This window comes from Aulostomus chinensis, chromosome 10, assembly GCF_037954235.1.
Source record: "Aulostomus chinensis isolate RoL2024-O1b breed Wild chromosome 10, RoL_Achi_v1.0, whole genome shotgun sequence".
Lineage (NCBI taxonomy): Eukaryota > Metazoa > Chordata > Actinopteri > Syngnathiformes > Aulostomidae > Aulostomus > Aulostomus chinensis.
The window spans coordinates 1,185,045-1,211,767 of record NC_141329.1 but is presented as its reverse complement, the minus strand read 5'-3'; the positions used below and the strand labels follow the sequence as shown (position 1 = coordinate 1,211,767).

Genomic DNA, 26,723 nt, shown 5'->3' with positions numbered 1-26,723 from the left:
AAAACCCTGGATCAACACCACACAACCAGGACCGATACCACAGACGCAGTGGTCACAGAAGAGGCCCAAACGTTTGGGGCTGAAACCTCGAGGCCTGAGCCTCAAACATGTGTAGCAACAACAGCTGCTAACAGCACAGTGACGTTACCCTTCCAGCTGCACAACAGCACGAGTACTGCGCTTGGTAAAAGCTCACAACTGATATTTCAGGTCTATTAAAGTAAAATTACACAATTCAAGTCAGAGGAGCAAAAGGCAGACTGAGAAAAATATGAGACTGCAGTGAAAACGTGCTTTTGTCTGGAATGTGGCACTGCGACCTGTGGAGTTTCTTCAACTAACCACAAATTCTGGGTCATTTTTTATCACACAATCACACATCAGGTTTCATGAAGAAAAGAGGACGACATTGGGAAACCACAGCTGCACACCTTCATTGAACTAAACTGTAGATGCATGAATGCAGCAAAGGCAGCAGGAGAAAATCATCTGATTCTTTAAAAGCCCATGCAAACCAACACATTCACTTTCCTGTTTGTGTAGCACAGTGAAGGTTCGCTTGCAGTCAAAGAGTTTCTCCTGAAATATCCGACCTGGTTTTCAGTTGCCAAACAAACAAGCTGCAGGTTCACACAAAGCAATTATGTAACTCCTCTTCTGTGTAAAGGAAGTGAACACAACCCGACACTTTCCTGTGTTGTTCAGAAAACAAGTCCAATCCAACGCTGCATCTAGTTTCATGTGGTGGCTGCTAACATGCGATAGCCCAGGTAAGGTGTGCACACAGACACTGCAGCACAGCAGGTGTGTAATCGTGGACGCCAAACCAGTTCTTTCATGTGTGAATACATGAGGGAGGCGATGAAAAAGGCCGGTTTCACAGAGTGAGACAATAGCTCCTCGTCACATGAAGGCTGGCTCTCACCACTGAGATGACGAGCTCTGAATGGCCTGGAGAGGATGTTTTGTTGTTATCAGATTGGCTTTCAGGAGCAAGGAAATCATTTTGCACAGACAATTGACACATCTAGTGAACTAAATATGGGGCAGGCGTTGAGTTGTAGTCTTTACCCAGCTGCAAGACAACCAGCTCCATCAGCAACGGACAGCCAAAGAATTCACATTGAGCTGACGGACAAAAGTGGAACCAGTCTACGTAGAGTGACACCATTCTCTCGTGGAGTTCAGCTGATATAACCTAAACCTTCCTTACAGTCGGACCCATCAGAAGCCTGTCAGTCAGGAAAGGCTTCAAGTCCCAGACCAGGTTCCTGTGCATGGCTGGTCACCCCAGACTCACAGGGAGTGACACTTCACCCAAAAACCATCATCTGTTCATCAGTGACTCACCGTTAGATGCCTGGAATTCATGAAGACTTTTCACTCCATCATGACGTCTTGGTGAATCCAGAAAGCCCCGTGAGTGTTGGAGGCCGACGATTCCAAAAAACATCAATTTTACAAACTCTCAAACACGTCGCCCATTAGAATCAGTCCCTGCTCTCCAGTCACAGGCTCACTTCTCTCTCTCTCTCTCTCTCACTCACACACACACACACACACACACACACACACACACACATGCAGGGGGAAATTAACTTCCTTGTGACTTCAAGATATTCAACAGCTGACAGACAATCACATCACAGGTGAAGCAGTGCTCTAAAAGATGGACGGACTCTTTGGGTGGGCCACCAGAAATAGATCGTACAGATAGGCAGGCCCGGACACTGAGGGAAAACAGTCCTGCAAGTAGCACACAGTAGCATTACAGCAAGCGCCACCATTTAACAGGAACATGCAAGGAAACTACATCTGGGAGCCAAACATCATTGTGAGGATCCATCTGGATAGAAGGCTGACACGCGTGGACACCCGTGGACGCACGTTGACGCGCTGTCCCCACAGAAACACTCAAATGTAAGTTATTCTATAGACTTCTGACCCTTCGTGGTGAGCTCTGTCCACGCGCCGTCACTGCTGCTTGATCTAAAAACACTGTGCTCCAATTAAAAGCTGCCATGATTCCTGAGTACATCCCCCAGAATTCATATCACAGTACACGTCTGCCTCGTTCAGGTCGAAGCTAATGAGATGGACCGTGAGTCCATAACATAAATGCTGTGGGCACCACCCGCCTTTAACGTCAACATTAATAAAGGTCCGTGTGTACGAGGAGTAGAAACCATCATTAGCATGTCGCCAAGAGCAAAACTCCCAAGTCATCTCAGTTATCAGTATTGTGTAATGTTCTGTTCCTCCAGATGTTCACGTGTTCCGAAGCACATGTGCTGGTGATGTTCTGACGTTACCCCAGGCACCTCAGGATGGGCTGGCAGCACCAGGAGCTGAGCAGCTCAGTGTGCTGAGGGAGATGTCTGCCATCTAGTGGTTAACCCTGATTTTTACATGAATGCCTCACCAGCAGCCGCTGAGTGCAGGTTCTCTCTTGTGGGAGGGATTTCCATACATGAGCCTGTTCAATAATTCATGAGAGCAGGAGTCACTTTGGTATAAAATAATCAAATTCACTCCAATTTCCTTTTAATTAAAAATTTATTTCATTCTGTACAATAAAAATATCCAGTGGCAGAATTCACCAGTAATGTTTGTGAAAAAATTAATAAATTAAAAAGAGACAACTACAACACAAGGACTGTGTCAAGTATAAGAACTTTAAAAGCCCCACTAAATGTATAAATCAGCTGATCAATTAATTCTAACTTCATGTCAATTAGAAGAAAAACAGATTCTCAGCCTTGATTTCCCCCAAGTGTTTGAGACAGATTAGAGTCAGAGGGAAATACCGTTCATCTGACTTATGAGCGCGCGTGCCGGTGGAGCAGCAGGCGGGAGCTGCTTGATTCCTACCAGCCTGAAATATGACGAGGTTCTAAGAGCAAGAGCCGAGCATCTGATTACCCGAGATTAGAGATCAGACTGGAACCAGTACTAGCTGGTTGTGATTGTTGAAACCCAAATGATACAAACCTCCCTCAGTTATAAGAACATGATATCTGCAAGCTGCAAACACCTGACAGCTATAATTCCAATCCTCACGTGTACCTTAATGCTGCACATCTCCTTGATCTAGGTTTGGAGGTACCGACAGCTACACATTCCAATACAGAAACATTCTACTGCGTCATAAATGCTGTAAAAGTAGCAGGTAAAATTCTTTACAATCTCAGTTCCACAGAACAAAAGGTGCCAAGGACGCCAACGCCCTTCACAGCGGATCGGTCGGTGACAGTTAAATCGCCCGATGATGACTTCAAAAACCAGCAGTGTATCTCACTGCAGGTGACTTCAGGTCACATGACCTGAACCCACTTCTGAGGAGATGAGCTGACGGATCCTTTCTGACAAAGATCAACCTGGAGAGAGTATCACAAATGCGGGTGCAGGTACAAGATGGCTCCTGCGTCCTCCAGACGTTTTAAGGCTTCAGCTTCATGATTAAGGTCATGATAAGAGTTCTGCAACCGGGAGACAAAGACACATCAGTATTCATGGGATGGCCCAGCGAGTGTGAATCCGACTGTATTTCAGCTGATCGGCTGCCGCCTACCTTCATAGACTTCATAGTGTCGTAACCGTAGTAATGAATGGGGTGCCTTTGGTTCCTTGAGTTTGGATATCCAAAACCAGCTATGTGGACCACGTCACAGTAGTTGAGTGCAACAAAGACAGCGAGGATACCCGTGGTGGGATGCACCGGCATCTGGAACAAACCAAACTGAGTGACAGCCCACTGAAACGACTCCGACACGTCTGGAAAGATCTGGCATGGAACAGGAGAAACCCAGCAGACACTCGGACCAAGATGACCCTGAAAAACTGCAGCAGGCTTCTAGTTTTCCCCCAAACAAACATCAAAACACTTTATAGATATGGAGAGTCTATTAATACATTCATGAAGGTATTGAGGAAGACTTGAGAACTGTCCCCAGAGGAGCTGAAAATCCTGTTTGAGTAATAATTTCAAGATTAAATCAGTGCTTGAGTATGTTGAGATGAACCCGTGCTAGACATGAAGCACAAATCCAGTCTACAAACGACTGAATTGTGTCTTCATCCAGCAGGCAGGAATCCATCCATCCATCCATTTTCTCCCTCTTATCCTGTTCACGGAGGTGGGGGTGCAGCCTATCCCTGCAGCCATCAGGTGAGAGGCGGGGTTCATCCTGGACGGGTCACCAGTCCATGGCAAGGCCAACACACAGAGTCAGATGCAGGCAGAAATCAAATTATTAATCTAATGATTTCACCACCAGATGGTGACAGAGGTCAACACATCACCAGACGCTCCAAACTCATGGTGATGTAATTCCACTGGAGCAAAACATCCACACCTACAGGTCCCAGCACAGGCTGGGTGAGGGTCTGGCTCAAAGGTTTTGTAAAGTAGTAGTAGTAGTAGTAGTAGTAGTAGTAGTAGTGGTAGTAGTAGTAGTGGTAGTAGTAACAACTGCAGTAGTAATCCATCTTGTGAACTCTTCAACAAAGAGATCAAACTTTCACATTGACAAAGATCATCCTCACATTCTGTCTTTCTAACTAAAACCTAAACCACTTCTGAAAAACTCAATAATCTGAATTAAGTGATTTAGAATTTTATGAAAATTTCGTTGTTTAATCCCAGTGAACAAAGGGATTCATCCTGTCAAAAACAGACCTCTCTCTCGCTCAGACCTCTTCCTGAGAGACAGCAGAGACAAACTGCAGTTTTACTTGGATGTGAAAAGTTTTGCTTCAGCTTAGATCAGATAACTGATCAGGGATCAGACAGGCAGGCTTGAAACAGAGGAAAAGGTATCAGTTACAACCTGAATAGGAGAGGAAGGAGAGGGAGGAGCTACCAACATCAGTATGCCGGTGAGCAGAGAGGCCCTCCAGAAGAAATAAGAGAGCGAGCCGTAGTGCGGCGAGCCAGCTGGGTACGCTGAGACTGCCGATCCCTGCTGCGGCTCGGGATGAAGCTTTTCTCATTCTCTCTGCAACCTGCCCAGATACGGCGGTTCAGATGAGTCTCAGGCTCGCTGCCTCTCCAGGCCTCGTGCTCACAGTAGCCAACATTCTCCTGGTGTACAGCCTTCACGCCATATGCAATGGGTACATGAGGTGGCGACCCACCTCTGTACACAGACACAGAGCCAAGAAGGACATGAACCAACAGACCTCATATAAGCCCTGAACACAACACGCCAAGATTAATATCCATCATCCTAAAGAGCCTGAACAAACTCTGCTCAATGCAGATATAATAAATAAGGCAACTCCAATATTGACTATTGCATGGTAACAGAGGAGCACATGAGATGATGAACGTAGACGAGGTCCTCACCCATAAACCTGTACAGGTACCAATGCCTCATGTTTGGGTTATGAATAGAAAACTCAGTCTGACTCACGGTGCTCACACTGTTTACCCTTGGAACAGAGGACCGAGCTGGAGGAGACTGCTTTCAGCACATTGGCGATAATATTTGACTTAAATGAATCAGTGACTTGTGTTTTCTTACAGTTCCTTTCTTCGGTATCTTGTGGTGGAAGTACAAAGGCTATTGAGTGTTACTGCGATTTGAACTGTTCCTATGGATCGCTGATCATTAACGCCAATATCCTATATCAGATAGCGTCATTCCCATATTTCTGCTCTGATATTCCGTCCCTGCCCAGAACATTCTGGAACTGCAAATTCAGAGACAGAGAGACGGTCAAATAGAACATTATTGTCCAGGAACACTTGCTCACTAGAAAGTCGTTACCCAGCCGAACCCCAACCCTTTGCTAAAAGAAGACAAATACGGGCCGGCAGCTCAGCCAGGTGACCTGTTTTTGCCCATTTTAGGAAAAACAAGATGTGAAACTAGAGGGATCTGGAATGAGCAGAGGCATGTTTGTTGTGTTGTCCCTGGTGGGCTTTTGGACTCTTGGCTTGCTGAGTCTCTTGGAGCCGTTTGCCGTTCCCCCCCCCCCGACTCTGCCAATGATTATGTAGGTTCTCAGAGACGAGCAGCTCAATCACTTCCACATGAGACAGAAAAGACTTCCTCTTGCTGGATTCGTTCTTGACGTTGAACACTTCCACAGCAGACTTTTCACATCTCTGCAGTGGTCAGGTTTCCCCCGCTGGAGTAATTCTGCAGTGAAATTTCTATTGTTGGATACCAGTGTGCACACCAGCGTTCACGATGGCGAGCCTCCACATCCTCCAGCCTGTCGGAGCTATTGACTTTTTAGCTGGACTGAGGGTCTTTTCTCCGTTGACTCTAGACGCAGATAAAACAACATCATCTTGCTGATGATTTTTCTTGGACTTCAGCTCTTAAAAAAAAATGAAGCTGCAAAAATGCGGTTATTGATACGGTCCGTGTGCATCTGATACAAGCGTGTGCAATATCGTCACATGACATCGCTACGCGTGACCGTAGGACTGATATCCCACTGCAGGAGCTACCAGACACGAGTGGGGTCTAGGATGTTTCTGTCTACTAGATGTAAGACTGAGAAGCACAGGATCATTTTCCAAAGTCACTTTTTTGTCTGTGAAAATGGTGACTTTTCATTTCATTTTTCTAAGTTTCTCTTGTTTTAATACAGATTTCCGCCACAAGGGGCAGACGCATTACAGTCTCTCCTGTTCCCAGTGGGTCATTACATTCCATTAATGTGAAAATGAAAGCAGGTTTAACAAGCATGGGTCATCGTAATCAAAGGAGCTCTGATGGTTTATCCTGGTCTAACTTGCCGTCACAGCACACGTGAACAGTTGTGGATTATTGGCTGGCTGCACCGGCGCCCCACCACTGATGCTGGACCTCAAAACAACAGAGCACAAGCAACTAATTCCATCAGCTGTTGTTGAAGCTCAGAGTTGAAGGAGTCAGTGTGTTGTACCTGAAGAAAACATGACAGCTTTCAGGCGCATTTGGGATTGACACTAGTGGTGCACTTCAGCCTCTTGTGGCCAAAATGATTACTACAACAACATTACAAAAAGTATTACACAACTGAAAAACCATCCTGACAAAAAAACTTTCATCCACTGCCAAACTATTTTCCCACCTGTTTCACAGATGAAAAAAGAAACTTAGAAAAATGATCCTGGCAACACCAAAAAGACCGCCTGGTGCACAGATGAAAAGGAGAGACGTGTCCTGGTATGACCTTTGTACCTTCGCCAAGGAGGTCATGTGATCCCTGCCATTCATTTATCTGTTAGCTGGAGGCATCAAAAAATTTAGGAAGTATTTTGATGAAATTTGGCAAACTGATCAAACTTAGGTTGAAGAAAAATCTGATTTTGGAATTGGTCTGAATCTGATGACATCATGTGAGGTCCGTTGGAGCCTCTAGCTCACGATCTTCTTACATGAGAGAAATCAGGATCGGAGTCAGAAAATGAGTCATGGAGCAGTTTTCCGCACTCGTCTGTCAGGAATCCTGTGCCATTCTCAAGCCTGAATGTTAGAGCCAGCAGAGGTTCAGCTTGGGTTTTCAGACAAAACCTAGCGCGTCCACTCAGGTGTGTTCTACAGCTGTGTTCTACCTCTCCCGCCCTGCTGGAGGCGGTGGGCTCTCGTAAGCATTCCAACAGTTAAATTTGCTATTTTACCAGGCATGACTGTATTTTTGTTTCTTTAATTCAGACACTACAGAGCCCCCCCCCCCCCCCAATTGCCTCCAGCTCACATTCTGTGTGTATTAGCCTCATGTGGTCAGCAGCACACGGGCCAACACAAGAGTTCAGCATAGTTTGGACGCAGGCCCGTGGAGCCTTGGTGAGCGTCAGGGACGGACGACTGCACGCTGTCAGCACTGCAGCCAGGCCTCGGTGCTGGGAGAGACGTGCAGCCATGAGAGGAGTTTGTGGCTCTGCACTGCAGAGGAAGGGAAGCAAAAAAAATGGTTGCATGTATGAAAACTCTGCTTGTGCTTGAGAACTCTGCTTGTGCTTGAGTGTGTTGATGGGGTCAGCGCCTCTTTGTCAGGGCAACAGTCCAGCCTCACGCTGAGCTTTGATGGATGAGGGATACCCAAGGACAGACTCGGGGGAGAAGAGAAATTTAGGATTCCTTTACTTTTGCAGGAAGTTACATCACTGTTCCTAGAAAAGTTTAAAACATGTTCAACCCTGCTGAATTTAGTGCCTGCAGGCTCATGTTCCCTCTTCATCCCTCCATCGCTCTCTCGCCTCCTGCCCTCCATTTTCTCCCTCCTGAAGCTTTCCATACAGCCTGTGCAGATGGTGCAGACCTCCTGTCGGGCGAGCCCGCTGCTCGCCTGCAGGACCACAGCCCTCCCACTGCTCACGCTTCTCATGCACTAGCCAGTTGTGTTTGGACTGCAGACCAGAGTGGTAACTCCCCCTCACTCTCTGACTAAAAGGGCTCAGGAGAGGGGAACAAGCAGAACCAAAACAAAGCTCGGCTCCAGCCCACATCGGGGACGATCCCCTCCAAACACACAACTGCACATTCAAAAAAGAACAACTTCAACATGAGCCAATCGCGGTGTTTCAAAATCCAACTGCTTTGGCCAAAGAGGGAGTTAGAGTCCAACTTGTGAAGCAAAAACAGATCAATAGCATTCTGCATGAGTCCTGGGTCACGTTATCCTATTGCACAATCACAGTTCTTCAGAGTTCCTCATGCGCCCTGGCTAGGTTCCCCGTACTGCCTTGAGTACTTTGAATACAATGATATGAGGATAAGCAGAGAAGAATTACTGCACGTTGCTTCTAAACAATAATTGTCTGCAATATTTCGGTCAGTTATTTCCCACAGAGTCACTGCGGAGCCTTGAGGACGTGAGGTTATCTTGTGATGAGATGCCAGAATGCCAAATAGGAGCAAATCGTCATTATGCTCGGCAGTAATTGGATCCATATATTCAGTATTGACCCGGTTAGTTTCCCAGAGAAATGCTTCCCCAGTAAACTGTTTATCACAGCGTTGAGGACTAATGAGTGAAGGAGCAGCGGTTAGTCGGTGGATGCTCCTTCCAGCCTTGTTAGCATTCATGTGGGAGGCAGACGAGGGCAAAGAGGGACAAAGGGAGGTACGAGAGAAAGAAACTGTTCCAGCAGGAAAGAAAGTGCAGTTGAGCTGCAGCTGAGGAGACGCGTCACAACCACTATCTGAAGCAATCATTCCGAATGATTAAAGTAGATATTTAAGTGGCTTTGTTAAGACTGAAGTGCTGGTGTGGATGTCAGACTGAACGTCTGCTCCTCTGATCCCCTCACCTGCAGCTTCCCCATTCTCTCACCTGTTTATTTCGAGGGTTCAGAGGGATCCGGAGCAGTCTCGCTGCTGTCTGGTGCAAGAAGTGAGGGTCCAGCACTCTGATTTTACTGATGTCACCCAGCCAGATTTGGGGAGGGGGCTTCCAAAAGCCCTTCCTGACCTAAGGTGAACACATGAATAGAGTAAATCACAGGAAGAAGAAACTGCTATTTTCTTACTACACAGAGTCCATTCACACAAACAGAGCTGCAAGTCAACCAGTGCCTGGCTCATGTCTGGAGGCAATGTGCTAATTAGAGGGTAATGACCCTGCAACTATTAGCAGTAGGAAGCTGGGGGTCCCGGCAGCAACAGACTGAGGGATGGAAACTACATTTAACTGGCATCAGTGAACTGGAACCTTTCAAGCACTTGTTCCTGATATGGACGGCTGACAAGGAGAGAAAGAAGCAAGAAGGGAGAGTGTTTACACGAGGAAGAGAGAGAGATGGCACGCAAGAGTGTGTGAGTTGGTGTGTGAGAGTGCTTTCTCACACATATCCTGTACCCTCTTCTCATTATAGAGGATCTCTTTGAGCCAGCGCAGATCCTGCTGTTTGAACGGCACCAGGACCATAAGAGTGCCGGGCTCGTTGTGCAGGCCCGGGTTGTAGGAGGCCGACTCTGGGTAGAAGAACCTCATGGTGGTCTTGTTCCCCACATCTTCCTCATAGCCCCTCACTGGTGCGTCATTTAACCTGAGTGACAGACGGGACGTAGCATTCAAGAGGGTTCTTTAGAGCTGGGATCATCCGAGCAGTTCCCCGTTAACTCAAACAATCCCATCGTGAGCTTTTCAAACTTTTCTGAGTTTTCAAGGGAAATTCCAGCAAGCTCATTCACGGGTTCCCTTCAGTTTGTTTTCCAGAGTTTGGTTCAAAGCTGTTGCTTCAATTATTATTATTATTTCTCTGCTCTGCTGAACATCCAGGAACCTGAAGATTTAAGTTCAAATATTTGCAGGTGAATTATGGTTCCCTGCGACGAGGCTGTTGGGTTTGTACCCCCTAGGATGCATCGGTCCTTCTCTCTTCACTCTCTAGAGCTGACAGACTCACAAAAACCATGTCTGTCAACCCTCACTAAGAGAGAACACGACGCCAGGGTTGACGCATTATTCTTCCTTCACTATTGTTTGACAAATCCCAGACAGAAGAAGCAAAAATCCAACGCACTACTCCTCCATTTAGCATTCCTTAACACAGTGGCTGAAGGTATAGTTTGGTAAAGGCCTCGCTGGCCCGTTGTGCTTTTGTTGAGCTGAAGACTCTATGACAGAACCAGGGCGATGACATCAAACTCTCAGGCATGCTCTGAATCCACAACATCAATAACCTTACTCTACTTGGCCAGGGAATGATTAGCTTCTGAGAGGGGAGCCGTGGGGGGGGGTTGATGGAGGAGAAAAATGCATTGTGGCCAGGCCAAATTCTGGCTGTTTGAAAGAGGCTTATAAAAACGCAGAATGCATGTGTTCATTCCAAGGCTGTAAAGTCAGATTTGCAGAGTGCCTTTGTGCCTGAGTTGACTCAATGCTTTCTTTTCTCCTTTCAAATAACTTCACTTGACCCAAAAGTGTGCTCAGCGTGGGGAGGACGAGCCTGCGTCAGGGTCAGCCCCGTACCGTCCAACAGCCAAGTGCATTCAGATCAGCATCATCACTTGCTTATGTCCTCAAACACGCAAGGCTCGACAAACAGAGGTGGTTACAGAGCTTTCCGACTGGTCGCCACGTGCAGCACAGTGCACACAGCTACACGACAGTCCGCACCAAAAATGTAAAGCTCCGAAAGGAATTTCATGTGCAGTTCTTCTACTCACCGAATGACCACATCGTATTTGTTAATGATGCTTCCCAAGGAGCTGTTTTTAATGGCAAAGCCATTGCCAATGACTACACACGTTCTGCATTCAAGGCTGCAGAAAAACACACACACACACAGAGTTTAGTTATATCTGTCCATCTTTGTATTGCATTGTGGAATCTAGTACAAAACAGGGCAGGCCAGTTCTCAGGTTCTTGTGCTCACTCACTTCTCGATGTTGGCTGGAAGCTGATAATCTGCTGTTACAGCAAGAACCTTCAGTAGCTGCAGCTCTGTCAGGGGCCGCACAGAAAGAGACGCTTGTTTGAAAACCACAGGATGGAAACATATCAGATGCAACGAGGGTTAAATAAACACGAGACGGACTCTGATCAGGACCAAAGGACTAATCTAATCTCAGCCTTCAGGACAGTAGAGCATCACTTGACCTCGCTGATCAAACACAGCCAGAGACGCCACACGGGTTTGGTAGAAGTGAGCAGGAAGTTATAGTAAGAAATCCTGTTAGAGTTGGTGTTGTGGCTCCTCTTACAGTGAATAAAAGACACCAGGAATGAGTGAGTAATTCAAAGCAGAGAACATGTGCAGTGAGTGAGAAAGAGAGGCGGGTCGTCAACATACCGCTGCCCTTAATGCCGTAAGGTAACGCCAACTTTGACAGATGCTCTCGCCAGAAGAAGTCATCAAGTCTCATGAAGAGTTGTGTCTGTCGGCTAATGCTGCACGAGACATTTCAGGGCAGAAATGACAAAATAATACGGTGCACCAAGTTTCAGTGCATGGATGAGTTACTGCAGGAGGGTTTGCGGCTGAGAGGGAGGTTAGGAATGAGGCGTAAGACAGCCAGCCTGAAGGAAAGTGCTTTAATTTTTGTGGCTGTTGGCCACTCTCAAACCACACAATGGACAATACCAATTTTACTGCCAGCGTGCATGCTGGCATATGGAAAACCTCTCTGTGTAATAGAACGACTCTTAACTTGCCCAAATGTTCTGGTATCTATTAAGCAGGTAAACCAGATTCATTATAAGCCAACCAGCCATTTATGTGATGTCATTCTATAAGAATTTCCCTCATTAAAGCGCTCGTGTTGGCATGCGTGAGCAGACGGGAGGGAAAAGAAAACAGCAACGTTCTCAGAGCCTGTGGACTCAGACAAATGTGGCAGGTTGCAATAAGTGTAACAGTTGCTGTCCTGTGTTCACTGGCTCTCCACTCCAGCTGTTTATGACCTACTGTCTTTGACAGTGAGTCTCACAGACATTTATTACCCTCATGTGGCAGCAAGTTCTCCACAGGAGATCAGGATAAATCTCTGAGGAGGGGACTAATTAGTGAAATGTCACTGTGATTGCCCGGAAGGCCCGCCTCCCTCCCTGTGACTGTGATGACTGATGTGACAACCCCAGTCAGCCTGCACCACAACGCACTTCATGTTCTTTTTCACGGAGGTAAACACCCGGATTGTGACTCCTGATGTTTTGAAAGGCGAAGGGCGGCTGAGGAGGGTTCGACGGGGCTGAAGAAATAAACAGTGGGCGACCACAGATGGAAACCCTATCGCTATCTGCTAGCGGAGCACACAAAAAGACCAACTGTAAATATGCAGCTGAATAAACTGATAATAGTCTCAGAGAAAGGAGAGGGAGTTCATGACTGCAGGACTGGGATTACATCACAGGACCGGACCTGAGGAGGACAAGCCAGCTATTGTCTGCAACTTAATCAAGAAACCCCTTTTTTAGAAGGCTCAATATTTACTCCCTCTCTCCACCAGTTCAAGAAGACCTTCCACTTCCAAAACAGAAACTCACTGAAATCATTATTTAGATGGAAAATACATATTTTAAATAATACAGCCTGTTCCTTCTCAAGAACACGTGCTTTTCCATCATGACAGCTAAAGAGCAGCCCTCACAGCTTCAAATAACCTGGCACCTTTTGGTTCAAATCAAAATCTTGGCAGCCCCTCCTCCCTTAATAAGTCGTCCATGCCCTCCACATTGTGAAGAAAAAAACATGCCATTACGCACTTAAAGTTGAGGCTCTCCCACTTCTTCTGAGTTAGCCAGCCACCACACAGCGGCTTGCTACTGTTCGGAGACTTGCTGGTGCCTCCATAGCTGAAAGACAGACGCACAGACAATCACCACAACTGGCATGAAAATACTGCTGAATCCATCAGAAAGCTGAGCGCCAGGAACCGGCTCCAGAAGCCTCAAGGAAGTGCAGTAGCTGGTGTGTGTGAAGGCCTAAATTGACCAGCAGCTTCGACCGCTGGATGCTTCAGCTTTTAGTGACTCAGCACTTCAGAGACCTCAGGAGCTTACTTCTTTACCAGAAATGGGCATTTCTGTAATTGAGTGACCTCAATAGCACAGCAACGAAGGGAGGAAGACAGCGCAAGAAAGAAAGAACGAAAGAAAGAGTTGTGTCATTACCTCTGAAGTATTCCATAAGAGCAGTAGTATGTGATGAAGGAGATGAAGAAGAGGAGGACTGGTAGAAGCCGAAGGCACCATGCTGGAGTCAAAGGAAATAAAGACAAATGGAATCAAACAAGAAAACTGGTTTCCACTGAACATATCCAAGAGCCCAAGATGTCATGGCTGCTGTTGAAGCAGCTGAGTCGAGTTTTGTCCGAAAAAATCAACGCTAAAGGTCTTCAGGTCCGAAGCTGCTTCACTGGGGTGGTGAAGAGGTCGCGGGTGGTGGGGCCCACACTGGTGCTCTCAGTGGCAGTAAAGCAAAGAACCTTTAAATTCACGTCTCGCAGACCATCAGGTGGACAAAACCTTTTAAAAAGTGCATTAGTTTTGAACTTAGAACGCACTGATGAAGTACAACACGATAATAGATCTAATATAATAGTAATAATAACAACTTTGATGACAATAATATAATAGAACCACGCCAACAACATCAACTCTTTGGATGAACATTCACGTTACTTTCACTGAAAAAATAAAACTGCTGAATCAAATTTGACACTTTACAGCACTGACGGGTGCAGACGCTGAGGGAGGTTCCTCCTCTCACACGAATGTGGTGCAACGGTTCACAGGAACCAGTCAGGAAACCGACCAGCTCCCCTATGGAGGGGCACGCACACGCCTCCACTGGGGTGCTAATCTCCATCTGTTGAGTGCTTGTGGCTGCGTCGCTGCTTCTGTCTGTCTGTCTGTCTTCCCTTGAGTCAAACTGACATCCTGTCAAGTGTCACTACCACGATCTTTCAGGAGGGATGCTTCATATCTACAGAACATCTTACCTCATAAGAACAGCTTCAAGAGTGATGATAAAGAATTTTTTAAAATAGTTAAATTGTTTGAAATCATTTTTAAATTTTTCCCCATGATACCTGTTACACGTCTTTTTTTCTTTTAGGAGGTCAAAGCAAACATTGCCGCAGGCCAATTGTGGCCCCAGAGCCCCACATTGAGCACCCCAGCTGAACGCATGGCTTCAGTGTCCGCTGCTGTCATGTAACGCCCAGATATTACACACGACTATTTATACCACTGAGGCCGACTATTATTGGATCACACATCAATCCGCAATCACATCCCTGGTATGTGTGATGGATCCACACTGGAAACTCAGCACACTTGAGTTCAAATAAAAACGTTGCAATGTCATCACAGGTTTCTCACTCCGTCACGTGTCCCTCGCGCTGTGTACACGTGGCGGAGTGTATCATGGTGAACGCACGCTCACTGCCTGTCCTTCATATGAATGAGACCTCCTGAGTAGAAAACAACAAATAAATGTTGCCGTGTGTCTACATATCAGACCCCTGACCAGACCCAAATTTGCTCATTAACCCTCCACCTAATTGTTCATTAACTCATTTGAGAGCCTGACTGTCAGCTTCTCCCACCCAGACTGGAAAGCAGAGAAACCACTCTTACTTGCTGGGGTGTACCGTCCTCCTGCACCTTATTCTGAGTTCTTAGAAGAACTCCCTGACTTTCTGTCTAACTTGGCATTGAACTCAGACAAAGTCATTCTAGTGGGTGACTTTACATCCATGTGGACGTCAATGATGATTCTCTGGCCACTGCGTTTAAGTCGCTTCTTGATTCTGTTGGCTTCTGTCAGAGGGTAAACAAACCCACTCACACTTTTAATCACATCCTTGATTTAGTGCTCACTTATGGAATAGAAGCTGACCTCATCATAGTTCTTCCTCAGAACCCCGTCTTGTCTGATCACTCCTTAATTACATTTGAATTTACTTTAACAAATTATATCCTACCTGGGAAAAAGTCCCGCTTCAGTAGATGTCTATCTGACACTGCTGTTTCTAGATTTAGGAGCTTATTCCAGCAGAGCTTGCTGCCACACCTTGTAGTGATATAATGGGCAGTTATGCTGATTCCACCCCACCCAGGTGGACTATCTTGTGGACAGCACTGCAGCAGCACTCCTTGGGACACTTGATGCCGTAGCTCCCCTGAAGAAGAAGGTTATCAACCAGAAAAGAATAGTTCCCTGGTACAGCCCAGAGCTGCGTGCCTTGAAACAGAAGACCAGACAACTGGAAAGGAAGACACATTCCAGCCAGCACGAGGAAGTCCACCAAGCCTGGAAGGAGAGTTTATTAATATATAAAAAAGAACTCCATAATGCTAGAAGCGCTTACTACTCGTCCCTGATAGAAAAGAATAAGAACAACCCCAGGTTCCTCTTCAGCACCGTGGGCAGGCTCACCAAGAACCATAGTGCTGTTGAGCCATGCATCCCCAACTCTCAGCAGTAACGACTTCCTTTCTTTCTTTACTGAAAAGATTGTGAATATTAGAACGAAGATTGCCAGTAATGGAGGACAGACTACAGTCCCCATAGAAGCACCTCCCAGACTTGGTGCATACTTGGACAGCTTCTCCCCCATCGACCTGTCAGAATTAACTTCTGCAGTCGGTTCCTCCAAGTCAGCCACTTGTCTGCTGGATCCCATCCCAACAAGCCTCCTTAAGGATGCCTTCCCTCTAGTCAACACTTCTGTATTAAATCAAATTAATCTTTCCTTAGTCACAGGTTATGAGCCACAGGCCTTTAAGGTGGCTGTCATCAACCCTTTACTTAAAAACCTTCTCTTGACCCAGATGTGTTAGCCAACTATAGGCCAATATCCAACCTCCCTACATCTCCAAGATCCTTGAGAAGGTTGTCCTGGAGCAGCTACATGAACATCTGCACAGCAACGAGCTCTTTGAAGCCTTCCAGTCTGGATTCAGGGAACACCATAGCACTGAACCAGCACTGGTCAGAGTCTCTAATGATCTTCTTACAGCTTCAGACAGAGGTCTTGTCTCTGTGCTTGTCCTTTTGGACCTCAGTGCTGCATTTGACACCATCGACCACAGCATCCTGCTACAGAGACTAGACCATGACATTGGGATTAAAGGAACTGCCCTAAAATGGGTTAAGTCCTACTTATCTGACAGGTTTCAGTTTGTTAATGTTAATAATGACCATTCGGAGTATAGCAGAGTTACATATGGTGGACCACAGGGTTCAGTTTTAGGACCGATTCTCTTCACTCTTTACATGCTCCCATTAGGTGACATAATCCAGAAGCACTCAATCAACTTCCACTGTTATGAGGATGACACACAACTCTACTTGTCGATGGAGCCAGACGACACAAGCCAGCTTACTAATCTGCTAGACTGCCTGAAAGACATGAAATCCTGGATGTCTTCTAACTTCTTAATGCTCAATTCAGATCAAACTGAGGTCATCATTTTTGGACCTAAACACCACAGGGACACACTCTTGAATCGGATCTCTACTCTAGATGGCATCACCCTAACTTCGAGTACAACTGCAAGGAACCTTGGGGTCATTTTTGACCAGGACCTTTCCTTCAGCTCCCACATAAAGCATGTGACTAGGACCGCCTTCTTCCATCTGCGAAGTATCGCTAAGATTAGGAATATCATTTCCCAGAGTGATGCTGAGAAACTGGTGCATGCATTCATCACTTCTAGGCTGGACTACTGCAACTCTCTCTTGTCAGGATGTCCTAAATACTCTCTAAAGAGTCTCCAGCTGGTCCAGAACGCTGCAGCGAGGGTTTTGACAGGAGTTAAGAAGAGAGAACACATCTCTCCACTTTAGCTTCTCTCCTTCCTGTAGGATCTAGAATCGACTTCAAAATCCTTCTGCTGACTCATCAGACTCTCAATGATGAAGCTCCATCCTATTTGAAAGAGCTCATTAGTCTCTACTGTCCGACCAGAGCACTCCGCTCCCAGAATGCAGGTCTGTTAGTGACTCCCAGTATCTCTAAACCAGACTGGGAGGTAGAGCCTTCAGGTACCGGTTCCTCTACTGTGGAACCAGCATCTCTCCATGGGTCAGAGAGGCAGACACTTTAACTACGTTTAAGTCCAGGCTTAAGACCTTCCTCTATGACAGAGCCTTCAGTCAGGACTGGTTCAGGTAGCTCTGAACCATTGATAGCTATGCTGCTACAGGCTGAGCCTGCTGGGGGACACATCAGGTTACATGGAGCCCTTCCCTCCTCTCCTCTCCTCTCCTCTCCCCCTCTCTCCTCCTCTCCTCCCTGCACATTTTTGGAACTGTCATTACCATTACTTGTTGCACTTTGTAGTTTGTCCTTGGTGTCTCGCAGTCTCTCTGTGTTTCCACAGATCCACCAGAGCCCCAACCGCCGCCTGCATCGCCCCCCCCCCCTATTCCCTACTGTTACACCGGCCTGCGCTCCCCTTCCATGAACCAGTCTACCATCCAGTCCCCCATCAAGCTGGCTTGCTCTCCCTGCCTCCCCTTCCATGAACCAGTCCACCATCCAGTCCCCCATCAAGCTGGCTTGCTCTCCCCGCCTCCCCTTCCAGAAGCTTCCTTCTTCAGCTGTTATTAACATTTCCATGTTTCCCACAGTTTGTATTGTAAACTGTTTTCTTGTCTGTAACAACATCTACTGCACGTCTGTCCGTCCTGGGTGAGGGATCCCTCCTCCCCTCCTCACCCTGAGGTTTCTCAGATTTTTCCCTGTTAAAAGGGTTTTCTATGGAGTTTTTCCTCAGTCGATGTGAGGGTCTAAGGGCAGAGGATGTTGTTATGATGCCATGTGAAGCCCTTTGAGACAAACTGTTTGTGAAAATGGGCTCTACAAATAAAATTGCCTTGCCTTGCCCTGTGGTCTTGTGTCCGCGCGACGACACAGCGGACCCAGGCCCCGTGAAACGTTCAGTAGCTGACACTCAAACCATATTTCAAGACAACGCAACTTCGTGTGTGTTTGTTCCCCCTGTGTTGCTCTACTGGATAGAGACAACAATCCAGCTTTGAGTTTGATGTCCAGGGAGACTTCGCTCTACATTTTGGAGACAGACGAACTTGTTGAGATGTGACGGTGGGCAGAGCAGAAGCAGCGACCAGTCAGCGTGAGCACAGGTGGCCCAATTGGCAAATACCAGTGATATTACAGAAAGGGTCTCACGTCATCTTCACAACATCGAAGCCTGCTTACTTTTAGTTGCTGTCTGGGACATCTTCAGGTGCTCCTTGGCTCTCTCATGTCTTCTTAGTGCACAAGGTTATCCTGGTGGGCGCCACAGAAGGAGGAAGACCAGATTATTAGCACCTCCCTTTTAACTGTTAAATAAATGTGATCCTTCACTTCTGAGAGGATCCAGGCAAATAAATACCTAAAAAAAAAAGAGAACGTGAGGGGTTAAAGTAGGCCCACGCGAGCAAACGTACAGCGATGACTCGGCTCAGATGGCACAGGAAGAAATGGCAGCGGCAAGCGAAACCCCACAGGAAGTGTGGAAGAAACTGACAGAGCAACTGAGAAGAACAACTAAGAGACAGAGAGAGGAAGGGAGGGATGGGGGGGGGGACGACCACGCTGGACTAAACAGTCACATCAACACTCTCCTTGCTTCTGCTGGGCTTTGGAGAGGCTGAGTCGGATTACAGCCTAGATCAGATTAAAAAGGCATTTAAAACTGCACAAATCGGACTATTTAATGCACAATGCACATCTTCTCCACTATTCCACGACTCCTGATTTGCACAAGCCTGAGCTCTGAGCCTGAGTGTGACTGACACACGGCTCCACAGCCCACCGTCACAGAATCTAGTAAAGTGAGGGAGCACACAGCTGAATTTCTATTTTAAGAGGTGCGTGTCTGTACATGAACTCGCTATGTCCCGGTGACAGCAACATAACACCACAACTCGTAAATCACACACAGAGTGAAAGGCAGCAAAGCAGTGATCAATTAACACCACCACAGGGATGTTCGTTGGATTTAATCCAGACTGTCTGGATGCCCAAGCCCCTCCCACTAATTACAGAAAACAGGATACGATGTGCAGCAGCCTGATATCGATGCGGTGAGCTGTTTCTTCCTCAGCAGGCTACGAAGTCTCTGCATGATTGTTAGGAAATGAAGAAAACGCCAAAGAATGTGAACAGAAGAAAACTTCAAATATACAGAGAGAGAGAGAGATCCATGCATACACTTATAGGTGACAGATGTGTGCACAGAATTATAAATCCAGCTTTAATATGTTAGACTGAGGACCAAAAACACGAGGAAGACTGTAACTGACATCTTCAGAAAAAAAATGACTGCACTCAAGCAGATCGGCTCACCTTTTCCCTCTCTCATTTCCAGTGAAGATATCGTCCAAGGGTCAGGCGTACGGAGGCGGAGCTTCTCCTAGAGGTTGCAAAAGCAGAGCACAATCAGACATTTGTCCAAACTGCTAAAAAAAACATCTGCAAAAGAAGAATATGTTTTCTTGTCAGGCATCTAGAACTTCTCTGGAAACAGAAAACCCCAACTACTTCCTGCCCAAATGATTACTTGATTAACTCAAACTGATCAGTGACAGCACTGCACATTGCCTGACATCATCATCATCATCATCATCACCATCATCACCACCACCCTGCATAAACACTCCCTCACAGCACTTGAGCGCGAGGACAGCAGGATCTAGCAAATCCCCCAGGAGCAGGAATCCCAGAAGCCACCGAGAGAACATCATCACCTCCACGGGCAACGGCAGAGCAGCACAACGGCTGACAGCGTGTGGAGGCGAAGCTGGGGGGGTGGTACCACGGGTCGAGCTCTGATTGACTGACACTGGGACCAACAAAGGTCCTGTCAGAAGTGCCCTTCACCCCAATGTTCCTGCTGCGAGTCTGCCGGAGGATCGTGACAGAAGCAGCAGCCGCTAAAATGGCTCAGCCGCACACTGTAGTGATTAAATATGAGTCAGGACGCTTCCGCAGAATAGCTCAGGGGAAGTGACTCCAGCGAGAGGACTCCATGGGAAAATGGTTTCAGGCAGTTTCTGGTTAGAGCTTTCCTCCACAGTTCCTGGGAGAGAGGAGGAGGCGCTGACGACGCCCTCACTGACAGGAACCCATCACATCAGCCTCTTTCAACATCTTGATTCTTTAAAAACAAATCAATACGCTGATCATGATTCATCAAAGCCAAGCTGTTAAACTTCCAACAGTCCTTGAAGGACGAAATATTTAAGTTAACACTTCCATACAACAAACCTGTTTGCACAAACCGAGTCCTGGAAAAAATCATAAAATTCTCAACGTGGCTGGGAAGCCATGACAGACTCAGCAGAGACAGAGTCACAGGAAACTCTGGCAGAAGTGGAGGATGAGACCAACTTGGTTGTAAAAATGTAAACAGTCCATACATGGAAAGTTGAATTTTCCCATAAAGGTAACATTTATGGGCACTGTGAGAAAAATGCTGTTTACAACTTTATCACCTAAAACCCACAACGCATTAACGCACAATGAATGTAAACCTCAGTGCCACCTGACATTCTAGAAAGCTCCGATATTTGGTGAAGTCCATGTGTCAGCATGCAGTTTGACATGAAATACGAAGACGGTGCTGCAGCGACGTCTGGGTTTGATGAAATCCCACAAAAAACACGCACCAATGTCAGCGTTCTTCCAAGAAAATTACAATAATTATGTAAAAAGTAACATTCCAATTATATCACACGTGCAACCGCCATCGCAGTATCAGACCACAAAGTCCCAATGACAGACTTTCAAAATCATGTGGCCTGAGACTGTGGTTAGAGCGACACCACGTTTATTGAAAGCCACGAACTCTCACATGTAATGAGTGAAGTTTATGTTGACACAAACAACCTCCACCAGCGTCATGGCGTGCTCTCACAGCGTGAACACAGACGCAAACGGGTTCCTCTTAAACGGTTGGCCTGGTTCTCAATGGGTGGAGAACCAGGCCTCGCTGCACAACCCACCAACACCAACACTCTCACACCTCTCACCTTCCAGCTGATTCACTGAAACACTCCCAAGAAAATCCCATGTGCGTTCTGCTCACCATCGAAAATGACCTCTAAAATACATAATCCCAGATTTATTCCAGTCAGAGCTAAATCTGCTGCCCATTTGTAACATTTGACCACTTTTATGAAGAATAGCGGTCAAAGAAATTGCAGGCTCTGGTCAAACCTCTCTGCTTCCTTTGAGGCATCAGTATGTGGAGCGCCGTCGCCACGAGGGCGCAACGCTGGATGAGAGGCAGAGAGTCCCTGCAGGAACATCCGCCTGCTCTCTGCTGTCACTCTTCTCCTGGTCTGTCACCGCCGCACATCTCAGGTTATTAGCACACAGCTCACAACACGCCACAAAGACGATTCCCACCATAACTAAATACCCCCGGCTAGGCTGCTGCAACCAGGACAGAACCTGCTAGAACCAAAGTGAAAAAAGCACCTGATGCACGATAACAGGATTCAACAACCAAGTTCTGTCCTGACTCTGTCCAAGTAGAGCAGGTCCAGCACCTCCCTCCTTCAATGAACCTCCACCCAACAATTCTCCATCAGCAAGCACATCCTGCAACAGCAGCCACCAGAACCTTCCTTTACCAGCAGGAAGGTGGAGCAGATCCAGGATCAGTGGGGACAACAACAACGTGCTACCAATATTCAAATCTACAGGCTCAAAACAAACCAACTCCAGCAAAATATGAGCAATTATGTGCTAACAAACAGAATGCTGATGCTACTGCTAATACAGTATTGAGAATACTGATATAAATACTACCAGTACTAATACTAGTACTGGAACTACGGGTGGCAGCTGGAGCCTCTTCAGGTCTGGAGCCTCCTCCAGCAGCACCAGGATCTGGGATGAGGGGAGAAGAAGAGGAGTTAGTAACACGTCTGAGGACAGGAGGAGGAGAGAGAAGCCCAGTGCATCATGGGAGATCCCAGCAGTCTGAGCCTATAGCGGCAGGTCTAAGGGCCAGCCTAAGCAGTCCTGACTATAAGCCTGATCAACAAGGAGGTCTTAAGTCTGCTCTTAAACCTAGAGAGGGGGTCTGGGTCCTGGACTGAAACTGGGAGATGGTTCCACAGGAGGGGAGCCTGATAGCTGAAGGCTCTGGCTCCATTCTACTGTTAGAACTCTAGGAACCAGCAGGAACCCTGCATCCTGGGAGTGAAGGGTTCTAGCTGGATCATAGGGGACTAGGAGCTCTGTCAGGGATGAAGGAGCCTGATTGTTGGGGAGAGGGAGGAGCATCGCTGGCTGACAGTGGAGAGTTAAGAAGGCAGAAAGACTGTCGCTAAAGACAGACGGTGTCGTTCTAACAGGTGGATTCTTCTGAGTAATTATGAATCAGCAGGGATGACAAGATGAGCTTGGACGAGAACCCAAAACATCTGGGACAAGACGAACTTGCACCAGACTAAGAGAAACGCTGGTGATGGGAAACAGGTGGACACAATCAGGGTGGGGAAGACAATCAGACTGGCAGGAAACACACCAGGGGAACGGGAAGTTACCAGAAACAAGAGGAGAGTTCAATTTCAAAATAAAACAGGAAGCCACGAGACAACATAAACACAAGGCACACAAAGAACACTGCTACATGCATGAACAAACTGGTAATGATCCTTCCACAGGCCAGGGGTGTCAAACTGGTCCAGGACAGCGCCGTGTGGCTGCAGGTTTTCATTCCAACCCAGCAAAAGCAACACCTGATTCTACTTCAATCAACTGAGCTGTGTCCTCACAGCTCATTGGTTGGATCGGGTGTTGCTTTTGCTTGGTTGGAATGAAAACCTGCAGCCACACGGCGCTGTCCTGGACCAGTTTGACACCCCTGACCTGTGGAAACCTCGTTACGACTTTTACTTCATCCTTGTCACATGACTTGATTTCCATTAATGAAAGTGAATGAAAGAAGATAAAGGATGGCAGAGAGCTGACGTCCCCGTCTTTGCAGTGTAAAGAATCCATTTGGTTTGTGAGAATGTCACCTCAGCTATGGAATGAGGCTGTTGACAATAATATCTGCGGGGCTGCGGGGCTGCGGGGCTGCAGGGCTGCGGAGCTGCGGGGCTGCAGGGCTGCAGGGCTGCCCACAAGCTGGTCATCAGGTCACTAACAACGGATCTGTTGCGTCACTCCACATAATGCAACTTCACTCTTTATCGCCTCACACCCGGCACTTTCCCTTATGCAAGTACATTTTCTTCCACTTCCTTTCTTACTTTTGTCCAGCAGCTGTGCTTCACTGCCCAACAAAGACGATTTGCTAACTCAGATTCTCTCCCCCTTTTCTAGCGACTCAAGGTGCCTCGGTGAAAACGGAGCTCAATAACAGGAGGACGATCCAAAAACCCTGGATTACAAATTAATTGTCATTGCAGTTGTGAGCCTGTGAGTGGCTGGGTGACGCCGTATCACCTTGAGTGAGCGCCCTTGAGCACACACCAGGGTCTCACCCCCCCCCCCCCACACACACACACACACACACACGGTTTGATATGATGACTTCAACCTGAGTAATTCTACTGAGGTTGTTGACACCGACACTGCGTCCAGGAAATGAGACGCTCTTTGCTCTGTACAGGAGGAGCTGGTGAACAACAGCCCCGGCGTCCTGGGTCGGGTGAGTTTAACGCTGATGACATAATGTCCTGATCCATCTGTGAGGACCAGTGGCTCCGGGCCCGATGGGAACAAAGATCTGATCAGTTATTAGGGCTTCTTCGGCCGCCTGAACGGACGCAGCTGTGAAATGACCTCCAGTTGGTCTTTGAAAGCTGCCTGTGCTCGTCGGCAGGTTCCACCATTGCCACCTGAGGTTCTCCCCTAGCTGGTGTACCGTTGAGGAACACGGGTCAAGGTGGAGCTCTACTCACACTAGAACTGATGTTCTAGGTGCTCCACTTAAGAACATGTGGTGCTTTGACAAAATTTCTAAAAGCTGGATTGAATGAATTAAAATGAATATCTGAAGGGTCTTTGAACTTTCTGACAGACTCCAGGACGAGTGCCTCCCTGCCGTTTCAAACACCAACACACAAAAACCACTTTCAAGCAGTTGGTCCCCAGATTCTGATCCCGGCGACAGCAGCACCAGCTACACCAGCTGAGGTCCAACGTGCACGTTGGCGTCCGTGCTGGCAGCGGTGAGACAAACAAGTCTGCTCCAGAACGACTCAGAGGACATGACTTGGGATTTTAGTACGAGTGCTCCCTGTTTTATTTCATTCCACACAAAAATGACTTAAAAGATGTTGCGTGATATTTGCTGGACCTCCGAAGACCAAACAAGCAGGTTGGAGAAACCGCGTGTAGCAGCGGCTCGCCAGTCATGTGACCTTCCTCAGTGAGTTCCAGCACCTGCGTACATGGAGACCTGCACTCAGCTCCGCTGTCATACGTCCTAATTCATATTAAATAATGTATTGAAGTGGTTGTAAAGTCAAGTGAGTGGCGCAGTGACGAGGCTGGTGCGGCCCAGGCCCAACAGCACCGGCACCATCCAGGGTCAGAGTACAGACGCACTGATGGCGCTCCAGTAGCAGAGCTCGTTTCATGAACATGACCACTACAGTTGAAGTAGTAGAGAAACACAGCGAGACAGAGCAAAAATATACACATGCGGTTCAATACACCGAGCTGAGACTGCCTCATGTCAGGTTCAGGGACCTGCCTTACATCTGGACACTTCACCGCTCAGCCGACACTGACCGATGTCACCTCTAGGACAGCAGGTTTTCAGGTCTGCTATCCACACAGTGACAAGCAAGCTGTGCATTGTAAAACAGAACTTTCTTTTTTTCCAAAACATGTTGAAAATGATACAAAGCAAAATCACGCATCTGTTGTTTTTTTCCCTCCTTATTGATGATATTAAAAACACACCAACATCTGACGATATCACTGTAAATCCCTGAGAACCGCGCGCGGTTCCAATCAGCACCGACTACCGATTCCCTCTCACTCGATACCGAATTCCACTCCTGGAACTCGCTCTTCATTCTGTACACTGCTTCACAGTTCTAGTAGTTTGTGATGGTCTTTATCGTTTGGGTTCTACTGAGTATGAGAGTGATGAGCTCAGGATGCAGGCGATACCAGCGGAAGCTCCAACAGCGAACGCTCCTCCTCCGAACCTCACTGGACCGGCTAGGACCGATGGTTAGACTCCGGTCCGGGTCCAGCTCGCTGAGCGGAGGGCGTTACAACTGTTCTATCTACCCGGGACGACTCCTCTCCATCCTTCCGCTCGGAGCCTTGGAGCGGCTGTTAGAGCTCACGTGCTGAACAGAACCACAGGAACGTTTCTTACCGACCCAGATGACACCGTGAAGCGAGCGGGTCGAACCGTGTGTTCAACGATGTTGGGAGCAAGTTCACGTCGCTCCTAATGACGTTCACGGCGCGAGGGAACGAGAGACATGCCCGGTAACGTGCCCGCACACACCGGAGGAAGCATCCCGGTCCCGGCCGGAGAGGAGGAGAGCAGCAGACGACCACTGCTGACAACGACCGAGCGCGGTTTACCGGAACAGCACGCGCCTCCCCCTCCCCTTCTCCCTGTCCCCCTCCCCTTCCCTCTGTCCCCCTCCTCTCCCCTCCCAGTACGTACTACGGACACGCGCATGCGCGTAAGGGCACGCGCACTGGCTCTGAGGACAGGACATTCAAAACGCAGTGGTTGCCAAAAATGTTCACGTGGAAATTTTGATGTTTCACAGCGATTATTGAAATGTTTCCATGTGACCAGCAGCTCCTCCTCTTCCTCCTCCTCTTCCTCCTCCTCCTCCTCCCGTAGCACACATCCAGAGGTGGTGCTCAACATCTGGGCAGTGTTGGCTGTAGTTCCGTTAAACTCAGTGTGACAGTTCGTTTCGGTGAAATGATGTTTCAGTGCGTCAGCAGGCGTCCTGCAGGACACCAGGAAGCTGCAGTGCCGCGCGCGCGCCTCCAGTCAGTCCTGCTTCCGTGACATCTCAGGTGTTTTCTGTTAAATCACTGGGATGAATATGTACATAACTAGCATGCACACTTGCTCACCACCAGACTCACCTGAGGGCAGTTGAATTTTCTGGTTATCTTGAGAAACAAAAGGCTGTTTTCTCAAAACAAGTGAATTTACAAAATCAGACTCAATTTTTGGAAAAGAAAACTGCACAGGAACGCCCATGAGAGGAGGATTCACCCCAGAGTTCTATACACGGCACTGATGTGATCCAGGTGTTCCTGGTGGAGCGGCACCTGGGAGATCGACTGCATGGCAAC

The 26,723-nt window shown here is 47.5% G+C and overlaps 1 protein-coding gene and 1 long non-coding RNA gene across 6 annotated transcripts; one reads left to right on the top strand and one right to left on the bottom strand.

The window, feature by feature from the left end:
- Positions 1–2,544: 2,544 nt before the first annotated feature.
- On the bottom strand, positions 2,545–26,005 carry st3gal4 (ST3 beta-galactoside alpha-2,3-sialyltransferase 4). Of its 3 annotated transcripts, XM_086215429.1 has the most exons (13): positions 23,060–23,116; positions 22,227–22,307; positions 19,758–19,824; positions 18,624–18,695; positions 13,561–13,642; positions 13,153–13,242; positions 11,741–11,838; positions 11,328–11,391; positions 11,115–11,210; positions 9,802–9,991; positions 9,277–9,414; positions 3,572–3,724; positions 2,545–3,479 (listed from the first exon to the last, which is right to left on the bottom strand). In XM_086215429.1, exons 4-13 carry the CDS (start codon positions 18,643–18,645, stop codon positions 3,390–3,392), a joined length of 1,023 nt encoding a protein of 340 aa, XP_086071555.1. In that variant the 5' UTR covers positions 18,646–18,695; positions 19,758–19,824; positions 22,227–22,307; positions 23,060–23,116; the 3' UTR covers positions 2,545–3,389. The 3 variants fall into 3 exon arrangements, with proteins under 3 accessions (XP_086071555.1, XP_086071556.1, XP_086071554.1); XM_086215430.1 differs by lacking the exons at positions 22,227–22,307; positions 23,060–23,116 and adding an exon at positions 25,771–26,005 and having other exon boundaries at positions 18,624–18,801; XM_086215428.1 differs by lacking the exons at positions 22,227–22,307; positions 23,060–23,116 and adding an exon at positions 25,771–26,005.
- On the top strand, positions 23,279–25,290 carry LOC147254017 (uncharacterized). Of its 3 annotated transcripts, XR_015118103.1 has the most exons (5): positions 23,279–23,413; positions 23,511–23,648; positions 23,754–23,849; positions 24,043–24,318; positions 24,454–25,290. It is a non-coding gene; the product is annotated as an uncharacterized LOC147254017 (long non-coding RNA). The 3 variants fall into 3 exon arrangements; XR_015118102.1 differs by having other exon boundaries at positions 24,043–25,290; XR_015118104.1 differs by having other exon boundaries at positions 23,511–23,652; positions 24,043–25,290.
- Positions 26,006–26,723: the final 718 nt, after the last annotated feature.